The sequence below is a fragment of the Mus caroli genome, chromosome 7 (genome assembly GCF_900094665.2).
Source record: "Mus caroli chromosome 7, CAROLI_EIJ_v1.1, whole genome shotgun sequence".
NCBI classification, from domain to species: domain Eukaryota; kingdom Metazoa; phylum Chordata; class Mammalia; order Rodentia; family Muridae; genus Mus; species Mus caroli.
This window is the reverse complement of record NC_034576.1, coordinates 47,831,259-47,842,154: the sequence shown is the minus strand read 5'-3', so window position 1 is coordinate 47,842,154 and position 10,896 is coordinate 47,831,259. Positions and strand designations below refer to the sequence as shown.

The 10,896-nt window shown below is 50.0% G+C and overlaps 2 protein-coding genes across 4 annotated transcripts in view; one reads left to right on the top strand and one right to left on the bottom strand.

Annotated features, from left to right (window-relative positions):
• Syngr4 (synaptogyrin 4) overlaps positions 1 to 3,986 on the top strand; it is a 10,231-nt gene extending 6,245 nt beyond the window's left edge. The window contains exons 3-5 of one of the 3 annotated variants that reach the window (XM_021167845.2): positions 1,889 to 2,126; positions 3,248 to 3,387; positions 3,625 to 3,986. In XM_021167845.2, coding sequence (XP_021023504.1) covers positions 1,889 to 2,126; positions 3,248 to 3,387; positions 3,625 to 3,855 — 609 coding nt within the window. In that variant the 3' untranslated portion in view covers positions 3,856 to 3,986. The remainder of the gene's footprint in view (positions 1 to 1,888; positions 2,127 to 3,247; positions 3,388 to 3,624) is intronic. The other 2 variants (XM_021167844.1, XM_021167846.1) reach the window with 2 other exon arrangements.
• A 3,040-nt stretch (positions 3,987 to 7,026) lies between these two features.
• Positions 7,027 to 10,896, bottom strand: part of Kdelr1 (KDEL endoplasmic reticulum protein retention receptor 1) — a 12,619-nt gene continuing 8,749 nt past the window's right edge. The window contains exons 4-5 of the mRNA XM_021168307.1: positions 8,766 to 9,018; positions 7,027 to 7,787 (exon numbers count right to left, since the gene is read on the bottom strand). Coding sequence (XP_021023966.1) covers positions 7,753 to 7,787; positions 8,766 to 9,018 — 288 coding nt within the window. The 3' untranslated portion in view covers positions 7,027 to 7,752. The remainder of the gene's footprint in view (positions 7,788 to 8,765; positions 9,019 to 10,896) is intronic.

Below are 10,896 nucleotides of genomic sequence, written 5' to 3'. Positions count from 1 at the left end.
GCCCTGCCCTGCCCTGCCCTGCCCTGCCCTGCCCTGCCCTGCTCACAGCCCTCCAAACTATAGTCCCGCTCCTCAACCCTTCTCAACCTGTGACATCCAGGTAGAAAGCCCCTGAACCATCCACTCTCCATCCAGTAGACGCTCATGGGTTCCTTCTGTGCCTACACAGGGCTTGTCACACTGCAGTGTGACAGACAGGGCCTCAGCCTCTCACAGATTAGCACTGCTAGGAACCACTGCTCCCAAGGCGGGATCAAGCTTGAGCCAGAGTCCAAGTCTAGGCTCTGCTGCTTACTAGCTGCTAAAGTCATCCGGCTCTTCATCCTCTGTACCTCATAGTCATTGTCAGAGAAGCGCCTCTGTTGCAGTGTGGTTGTAGGCTGCACAGAGGTGGAACACTTACCAGGGCAGTGCTGTATTGCTTATTTAAGAATTCTAAAGCAAAAACTAGATGTAACTGTCCTATGCCTATAATCCCAGAACTTTGGAGGCTGAGGCAGGAAGATGATTGTGAGCGCAAGGCCAGCTAGAGCTGCTTGTGAAATCCTGTGAAGTTAAAAAAGCAAAATGTTGGCATTTTAATTCTGCAATCAATACTGCATCTTTGTTTTGTCTTTGCATATTTTCTAGGATATTTTGACCATTTCAAACATTTATTTCAAAAAAGTGAATTGAGGGGGAGGGAGCTGGAGAGATGGTTTGACAGCTGAGAGCGCTGGCTACTCTTGCAGAGAACCTGGATTTGGTGCCCACAACCTGTTAACTCTAGCTCCAAGCAACCCAATGCCCTTCCTTCCTCTGGCTTACACACACGCACAGCACAGACGTGTACAAACATGGGTAATTCAAAATCTTTTTAAAATGGGGCCAGAGTGCCAGGCAATGGTGGTGCATACCTGTGATCCCAGCGCTTGAGAGACAGAGGCAGGTGGGTCTATGAGTTGGAAGCCAAACTGGTCTATAGAGTGGGTTCCAAGACAGCCAAGACAGAGAACCCCTGTCTCAAAAAAACAAACAAAAAATAAAACAAACTAACTAACTAAAAAGCAATGGGGCCTAGAGAGATGGTTCAGCTGTTGAGAGCACTGGCTGCTCTTCCAGAGGTACCAGGTTCAATTCCCAGCACCCATAGAGTGGCCCACAGACCATCTGTAACTCCTATCCCCCCCCCCCCCATGGACACTGCATGTGTATAATTAGTGCACAAACATACATGTACACAAAATACCCATACATATTAAGTGAATAAATTTTAAAAATAAAAAAATGAGCTGGGCAGTGGTGGCACATGCCTTTATTCCCAACATTTGAGAGGCAGAGGCAAGTAGATCTCTTGAGTTCTCAGCCAGCCTTGTCTGCAGAGAGAGTTCTAGGACAGCCAGGGCTACACAAAGAAACCCTATCTCAAAAAAAATGTTTAAAAAATTTTTTTAATGAATTGGGGCTGAACATAGACTAGAGTGTTTGGGTGGAGTTTTGGGTTTGTGAGCCAGGAAAGGAGAGCTAGGAGAGCAGGGTTGGGGTGGTGGTGTGCCTCTTGTTAGCTTTTATGCCCCAAATAAGAGTGGTGGCAGGAAAGTCTGGAGCAAAGCAAGGGTGAGTGGACAAAGATTAGGTTAGCAGGAGAGCTTTGGAGGCCACGGTGATGGGTTAGGACAGCCCTGGGGCACTGGGACCATGGTCAGAAAGAGCAGAGAGAGACTGGGTGACAGTGGAGAAAGGATGAGGTCAGAGCCCAGAGGGAGGAGAGGAGGCAAAAGGCAGAGACAGGGCTCTGAGGCTGGAACAGGAAGGGCAGCTGCAGAAGGGCCTGTCCCCAAGTGTCCACCCAAAGGGAAGGGCATCTTGGAAGGGCACTGATGTCTACCCTTTCCGTTGTGGTTCACAGGTCTTTTCCCTGGTCATCTTTTCCTCTCTACTAACTGATGGTTACCAGAACAGAACAGAGTCTTCTCAGCTCCGCTGTGTCCTCAACAGCAACTACATGGCCTGTAGCTTTGCAGTAGGAGCTGGCTTCCTGTCCTTTCTCAGCTGCTTGGTCTTCCTGGCCGTAGATGCCTATGAGAGGCGCCTCGTAGGCACCCGCTTTAAGATAGCCTTCCAGCTCTTGGACTTCATTCTGGCTGGTGAGTTTCAAGGGACCATGCAGAGCTACCCTTCTGTTCAGCCCTCTTAGGCTTCTCCCCAGGGCCCATAGCTCACAGTCTCGGGCCACCCACCAAACCTGTGCCTGATGGCCCCTCCTAGAAGCATCTTCTAGTCCTTGTCCCTTCCAGTCCCCTCTCTGCCTCTAGCCCAAGTTGCTTTTCCCTCACATTCATTTCTGTAGCCCACTAAGCATAGCCTGAAAAGCCCACCCTGTGGCAGGGATTTGATGAAGGACCCTCAGTGAACACTAGGGTGAAGCTTCTGCCTTGCAGGGGTTCTGAGTGTTACGGGATGCCTGTAGTCATGTGGACGCCTGCTGGGCACTGCCCAGTGTTAGGCGCCCCATCAAGGCGTGTACCTCCTCTCCTCTAGCTCGAAGAACCCATTTTCTCATAAGAAAAACCGAGGCTGAGATGCTCATGTGACTGAGCCACTGCTTCCTTGTGAACAGCACTCCTTAGGCTTCACAGCAGAGCAGCCTCCATCACCGTGGCCCACTGTCTCAAAAGCTTGGCACACGGAAAGCACTAAACCCAGTCTTAATTTTTTAAAAAAATTATTTTATGTATATGGCTACACTGGAGCTGTTTCCAGACACACCAGAAGAGGGCATCCCTTTACAGATGGTTGTGAGCCACCATGTGGTTGCTGGGAATTGAACTCAGGACCTTCGGAAGAGCAGTCAGTGCTCCTAACCACTGAGCCATCTCTCCAGCCCTCTAAGCCCACTCTTTATACCCCGAACCCTCGGGTGCTCTTCACACTGCCTCTCTGGCCCTCTCCGGGAGTCATTTTTAGCAGCTCAGGGTCAGAGAACCTCTGCAGTGGGAAGGCCCTCTGTGTGAGGGATCCCGTCACATATAGCTCCTGAGCATATGAGATGTGACTGGGCCACAGGGAATCCTTTGTGATTCTGAGGAAGTTGAAGCTGAAAGGGTGCTATGTTAGACAGGGAACCCCACTTCAGAGGTTGGCTTTTGGGGATTTGGGTTAGCACCAGATGTGTGTGTGTGTGTGGTGTGTGTCCCAGGTCTCCCTAGCCCACCTTGCCCCTGCCCCAGCATGCTCTTCCAGGTCTCTTCTTTCCTTGCCCCTCCAGTCCTCTGGGCAGGTGTCTGGTTTGTGGCCTTCTGCTTCCTAGCCAGCCAGTGGCAGCATTCGAAGTCCAAGCACTTCCTCTTGGGGAACAGCAGCGCCAAGGCAGCCATTGCCTTTTCTTTCTTCTCCGTCCCTGTCTGGGTGAGGACAAGCCCTGGCCCCACTCCAGGGTGGGTTGGGAGGGCTGTATATCTAGTGACTAGAGCCAGGACTCTCCCCGGGCCTCTGCTGTCATCTCTAAGCCTGCCTTCCTCAGGCATCCCCATCCTGGGCACCGCTGGGCAGTGAGCAGACAGCAATCTACTGCATCCCCCAGGCCAGCCCTGGGGCCTCCTTCCCATCCTGGCCAACTTAAATCCTGCCCTTTCCTGCCCACAGATACTCCAGGCCTACCTAGCCTTCCAGGACCTCCGAGATGAGGCTCCAGTCCCCTACAAGCGCTCCCTGGAGGAGGGTAGTGTGGTGCTGAACACCCTCTCTCCATCATCCACCAGCCCCTCCAACCCTCCCATCACTGGCCCCAACAGTCTGAGTTACACCAGCTCAGCCCTGTCCCCGTACATGACGACTCCAAAGGCCCCACGCCTGGCTATGATGCCAGACAGCTAAACAGCCTGTATACATGAGTAAATAGCCCCCTCGGAGGGGGTTTATGAACAACCCTGTCCTGTCTGTTCCTCTTTCATCCCTTGAGTGGCAGGAGGAGGAGGAGGAGAAGGAGGAAGAGGAGGAGGGAGACCCCTGCAACAGGTACATTTCTGTGCTACCCCCCAAGCACCATCACCCTGCTGAGAGCAGGCTGGAAGTGGACACAAGCAGGAAGCCCTGCTATGTTCCCTGCACCTTGAGCCCACACTGGCCTGGAAGAGGATGCACAAGGGCCTCCTACTACATCTGAGGCTGAGGCTGAGGGAGGAGTACAGCACCAGCCCAGCAGCCCAAGCTCTTTACCCCAGAGAGATGAAGGCAGTCAACAGTAGTGTGTAAGGGGTCAGTCAGGGCACTGAGTCCATGAATGAGACTGATTCAGGAGAGATCTGGGTCTTCAAATACATTCAAGGCTATCCTGGGAAACAGGCAAGTGTTTCTACTACGCTCCTCCCAGGGTCACTAGGCCACAGACCTGCTAGGAGGGATGAGGCAGGTGGCACCGTGTGCCCTGCACCCAGCCCTGGGCTGAGGATGCAGTCTTGCTCAAGGCTTCATTAGAAAACAAGTCCATTTCAATATATTTCATCTAACTTAATATATCCAATGTGTTACTGTTTCAACATATAACCAATATGAAAACTCAGCTTTTCTTTCTTTGTAAAACAAGGCCTCATGTGTAACTCATACTGGCCTCAATACTGGGCTTACAGGGTGCCACCATTCCCAGCACTGACAGGTACCATGCAGCACTGTATATCCATTCTAACCATTAAAGTCCACTGTGCGCCTTACCTCACAGCATGCTCACTTTGGTTCCGCCATGTCAAGTGTCATGGATGAGCAACCGACTGGAAGTACATCTCTTTATCCTTCTAGTGGTTTCTTTAGAACAACTAAACATCTTTTTTTGTTGTTTTTGGCTTTGGTTTGGTTTTTGTATGTGTATTAGTGGGTGACAGACTTTTTTTAAAATAGGGAGCGAGGGCTGTAACTCACTTGGTAGTGTACTTGCTCAGCATGCACATCCTTGGGTTCATGTAATCTCTAGCATTACATAAACCAGACGTGACTGTGCACATCTATAACAAGTCTCTCAGGACAGAGGCAGGAAGATCCGAAGTTTAAGACTCAGGGATTTACACTGGGCAGTGGTGGCGCACGCCATTAATCCCAGCACTTGGGAGGCAGAGGCAGGCGGATTTCTGAGTTTGAGGCCAGCCTGGTCTACAGTGAGTTCCAGGACAGCCAGGGCTACACAGAGAAACCCTGTCTCAACCCCCGCCCCCCCCCAAAAAAAAGAAAAAGACTTAGGGATTTGAGGCCAGCCTAGATATGTGAGACCCTGAAATACACATATAACTGACACAGTCAAACTTGTATAAGGCTTGGCATGCCCTGCAGAGCATTTACAAACTGGACAGAGATACAAGGTCAAATTTAGGCTCCAGCATGCCCTTTGTGAGGGCTTCCTGTGTCAGGCACATATTGGCTCAATGCAGAGGAGAGGACAGGGGAGTGACAGAGGCCCTCTCCCCAGGGAAATGGGCCTGAGCCTTTTATGCTGTCATGAGTGGAAGGTCTTCAACATTTAATATGATTTCTTTTAGATGGATTGGCTCTTCGACCATATTCAAAGAGGCAGTTCAGGGATGAGCAGTCAAGGACCTGCCGACGCCATGCACTTGTGTTCTTCCAGACTTCTGTGCAAAACAGAAGGACCACTAAAACACCACACAGTAGTTAAACATGAGGGCTCTGGAGCCAGGAAGTCTAGGAACAAGCCCCATCCCCCATCTTGCCACTTATCCCATGCCTCAGTTTTCTCATTTATGAAATAGGGCTGAGGACCAAATAAAAGTACCCATGGGCTATGGAGGCATGGCAAGCCCTCTGGAAAGTTAGCCCCAGCCCCCTAGGCTTGTCCAAAGAAGCAGGATAGATACAACTAAGAACTGGGAAGTTCTCAAAGGACAAACAGGAAGCTTGAACCAAGGATCCAACTTCAGATGCTGGCTGGGCAGAGCCCAGTGAAGGGCCGCTCGCCTAGGATGCAGCCAAGGCCGCTCGCCTAGGATGCAGCCAGGGCGAGATGGGAAGCCAGAAGGACCAGGTGTGGAGCCATCATTTGGGGGGTTTGTTGTGTTGTCTTTTTGTTTGTTTGTTTGTTTTTGTTCTGTTGTTTTGGTTTTTCGAGACTGCTTCTCTGTGTGTAGCCCTAGCTGTTCTGGAGCTCATTTTGTAGACCAGGCTGGACTAGAATTTACAGAGCTCTGTCTACCCTGCCTCTCAAGTGCATGCCCAGCTTTCATTTGCTTTTTAACTCTATAAGCAAAACCACACACAGTATCAGCCCAGTAATAAATGGTAACAGCTCATGGGCAAGAACTAGCGCCGTGGCAAATGCAGGCGCCCCATCTACTCAGCCTCAGCCATCTGTTGCCGACCACCACTGCTCAACTGACCGACTTCTTTTAACTTTTAAAGAGCCAGAAATCCAGACTGTAGAAAAAAGATCTCTTTTTTAAAAGCTAGCAAGCTTGTTTGTTTGTTTGTTTGTTTGTTTCATTTTTATTAAACAGTATCAAATGCCAGGTTTGGAGTATGACTGGATTGGTGGCCCAACCATTAAGTGCACTCATTGACTGCTCTTGCAGAGGACCTGAGTTCAATTCCCAGCACCTATATAACAGCTCACAACTGTCTTAACTTGAGTTCCGGGGGATCTGACAGCCACTCCTGGCCTCCGTGGGCACCAGGCACACAAATAGTACACATACATGCTTGCAGGCAAAATACTCATACACATAAAACAATTTTTTGTGAATGACAGTTGTGGGAAGGATGGGGGCTGTCCCATCCACGGGCTAGGATATGCATTGGTCTTCAAGGTCCTCTGAGCTGCTCAGGTCTGGATAGCCATCAGGTAAGTAAGTTTCTATCCCAAACAAAGAATCTGTCTCCCAACCTCGTCCCTGCAGAACCTCAAGGCATCAAGGATCCCTGGAGAGTCCTGGGAACCCCATTTCTCATCTTCCTGCTCCTTTCAGATTGCTGATTATCCCCAGAAGGTCCATGATGCAAAAGTAGAACGGGCTTGATACTAACCAAAGCGGGCAGGGAACAACAAAGAGAAGGACAGGTTTCTTGGTTTATTTCAAGAGAACAAAGAATCAGCCATCAAATTCTGTACAAAAACATGGTGTTAGAGTGTAGTCTGGGTCACCACCTGGGTCAGCCAGCCTCTTTCCCTTGCCTAAGCCCATAGCTTCCCCTAATTTATCAAAAACAGGACAACCCTCCCCTCCCCCACCCCACACACAAAAAGCTAACAAATTCTGGGGAAGAAAAAAAAAATCATGAAAACTTAGGAGACCCTCCTTAACTTTCTTCCTTCTTACCACCAATCCAGGAACATGTAAGGAGCATCGCTGTCACAGCCAAGGTGGGCAGGCAGATATTGGCAGACGTAGTGTTTGGCAACCATGGGGCTGGGGTAGGATCTTGGAGAGGGGAATCGACCTCCCCTGGCCCTGATCCAGAGAACACTCAAAACACAGTTTATAAAAAATCAGGGCCAGGTAGAAGAGAAAAAAGTCATCAGAATCAAAAACTAAATAGTGGAAAGATTTGTTTTTGTTTTTCTTCTCTAAAAGGCAAAAGGCTACAAACAGCTAGGGTCCTGAGCTCCCCAGGAGCAGGGTCCTCCATAGACCCCAAAACCCAGCTGGAGGGGTGGGGAGCCAGGAGAGGCGAGCTCTTTATAAAGTCAGCTCTGGATGGAAGGCTCTCGGTCTCCAGCAGCCTTCCTCTGCCTCCTGCCCTGCCCTGCCTCAGAGAAGGCTGGTGAGACCAGGGTTATGCCGGCAAGCTCAGCTTCTTCCCCTTCAGGACTGTGGAGAGAGAGACAAGGTAGGCCTTACCTACCACTCTACAGAGGAGCACCTCCCACCCCGAGCATAGGGCCCCTGGGAGCTGTACGAGGAGAGGGAAGCCCCAGAACTCTGCATCCTGAACTACTGGGTTGGGTCTAGATCAACCAGAGGTGGAACAAGAATCGTGACGTTGTCACAAGGCCTGAGCAGAGGCGGCCACGAGCATGCTTTGTTTTCAGTAGTGCTGACTAGAAACCTGAATCACTACAGAAAGGGGCAGCCAGACTGGTAGGGTTGACTAGACGAAGACTACCTACCCTTTCCAAAGTTCTAAGCCTTAATTCTCAGGCCTGGGAACAACTTGAACTCCAAACTGTTGTCTTGATTGTCCCAGACTCTGTGTTTTTGTGATGCTTAGGCTAGCATGAAACTCAACACAATCCTGCCTTAGCCTCCATGGTGCTGGCATCACGGACCTGGCATTATTGTGCCTTCACAGACTGATTCCTGGTCTTTAGGTTTTTGCTTAAACATGGTGTTAAGATGCCCATAGGCCCTGGTTAAGACTCATCACCCCACGAATGCACGCCTGCCTTCAGCCAGTCAGTGTTCCTCGCATGGCCAGAGCTTTCCCTTACAGCTCATGTGCCACCTTCCTCAGTAGGATCTCAGGAAGAATGGGCCTCGACTACGTTCCCACCACAGCTGAGCCCTACACACAGATACTCCAAAGTTCACACAACGTGACTTAATGAACTTTCGGCAGAGCCCCTGCTTAGCCTGGTCTCCACTTGTGGTAATCCAGCCTGAGAGTCAAAACTTGAGCCTCAGGGAGGCAGGGTTTAGAGTCTAAATAGGGGATGGTGGAACCCCAGAAGCCAGGAAAGGAAGCCCCATTCCTTAAGTGATATGTAAGAATAAACAGACCCTGGGCCCATGGAATACAGGAGTGGGGAGAGAGCAGACCCCTTCCAGCCAGCCCTGCATCCCAGCTACCTTTGGTGATATAGAGGTAGAAGAAATCGCAGTAGAGGACTGTCTGGACCAGGCCAGCAACGATGGCGATGAGGTCAAAGAAGCCCTCGAAGTGGTAGCGCCAGATCCAGTTGAAGAGATAGAGTGTACGGTAGACACCCAGTGCAAACAGGTAATGGCTGGTGATGGTCTCCGCCTCACCCGTCTTGCTCACCATGAACAACTGTGGCAAGATAGCCACTGACTCCAGGTAGATGGAGAAGGTCCAGAGGATCTGCAGAGGTAAGAGACAGGATGAGGCACTGTCAGCATCACAGAACAAGCACTATGAAGGGACCCTAGCACCCGAGATGTGCCCCATCCTAGTGATCCCACACTGGAACCAGACCATCGTTCTATTCTCACCACAGCCCTCTAACTAAAGCCTGAGACGGTCAGACCCTTTCCCAAGACCACAAAGTCACAAGCAGCGGAGCTGGAGACTTGACTGGAGCCCAAGCTCATGTACACTCTTCATCTCCTGAGAGCAAAGACACCCAACTCCACCCCCTCGTCCTGTCTCTACAACGGGAGGCAGAGGCAGGTGGATCTACAGAGTGGGAAAGCCAAGGCTACACAAATACCTCCCCCCAAGAAACACAGTTATTCCCTTGCTTACAATTCCTTGGTGACTTGTTACTACTCAGAATAAAATCTAGACTCCAGACCTTTCCCTCTCTGGGCAGCAGAGACCAAGTCCCTCCTGCCACTGGGCCTCTGTACTTGCTCTTCCCCGGCATATCCTCCCACTGAGCCCTTCCAACCTCAGCAGCCAGTCACTTCCTGGAAAGGGCCCACCTTGTGCATTCTTCCTCCAAGACTCATGACAATTTGCCTTTTTGAATTATTTGTTTTATTTACAATTTTTTTAAAATGGGGCTGGAGTGATAGCCTGGTGATTAAGAACACTGGCTGCATATCTAGAGGACCTGGTTTTGGTTCCCAGCACCCACATGGCAGCTTACAACTGTAAGTCCAGTCTCAGGAGATCCAGCACCCTCTTCTGGCCTGTGGGGATGAGGTGCATATGCACTGCACGACATCCGTGCAGGTAAAACACCCACTGTGGTGGTTTGAATACGCCTGGGCCAAGGAGTGGCGTTATTAGCAGGTGTGGCCTGTTGGGGGATGTGTCACTGTGGGGATGGGCTTTGAGACCCTTCTTCCGAGCTGCAGTTGGATCAAGATGTAGAACTCTCAGCTCCTCCCCATCATGCCTGCCTGGACGCTGCTATGCTCTCAGCTTGATAATGGACTGAACCTCTGAAGCTGTAAGCCAGCCACAAATAAATGCTGTCTTTATAAGAGTTGCCTTAGTCATGGTTCACAGCGGTAAAACCCTAACTAAGAAAGACGTTGGCACCAGGGACTGAGATATTTCTGAGATAGGCCTGAGCAGGCTTTTGTTTGGAGGAATGTGGATTTTAGGACTGTGGATTTGGAAAGCCATGGAATGCTGTAAGTGGGACATAATGGGCCATGCTATTAGGAATACGGAATGCATTGGTGCTGAGGGTGATCTGAATTTTCTTATGACGTTTTGGTGAAGAATTTTCCTTTCTGCCCTTGTCTGAAGAGTCTACCTGAGGCTGAGGTAAAGAGGTTTCAATCAATTGCATTCACAAAGGAAGTGTCTGAAATGCCCTGCATAGACTTGTCCTCTGGTTCTCTATCTTGAAGAGCGTTTTGATCAAGGGTAGCAAGCTTAGAAAGGAAACATCTGAAATGTATGGTTCAAAGAGTAAAGAGGCACAGGAAGTGGAATGGAGCTAAATCCTGTGTTCAAGAATACAAAATGGAATTAAGGGAATGGTGACCTCAGGGCAAGATCCTACCCAGTTAGACTTATGCATGTGCAGTTGTCTGAGAGAGAGTTAAGTCTGTTAGGCATGATTATGACCTCGTTATTGTTTTCATTTGGACATAAAGAGATAGGATTATGTGTCAAATTGACAAGGGATGGATTGTGATGACTATTCTGTTTTCAACTTGATTAAGATCTATAATGAAAAGCTGAGCCGGGCGTGGTGGCGCACGCCTTTAATCCCAGCACTCGGGAGGCAGAGGCAGGCGGATTTCTGAGTTCGAGGCCAGCCTGGTCTACAAAGTGAGT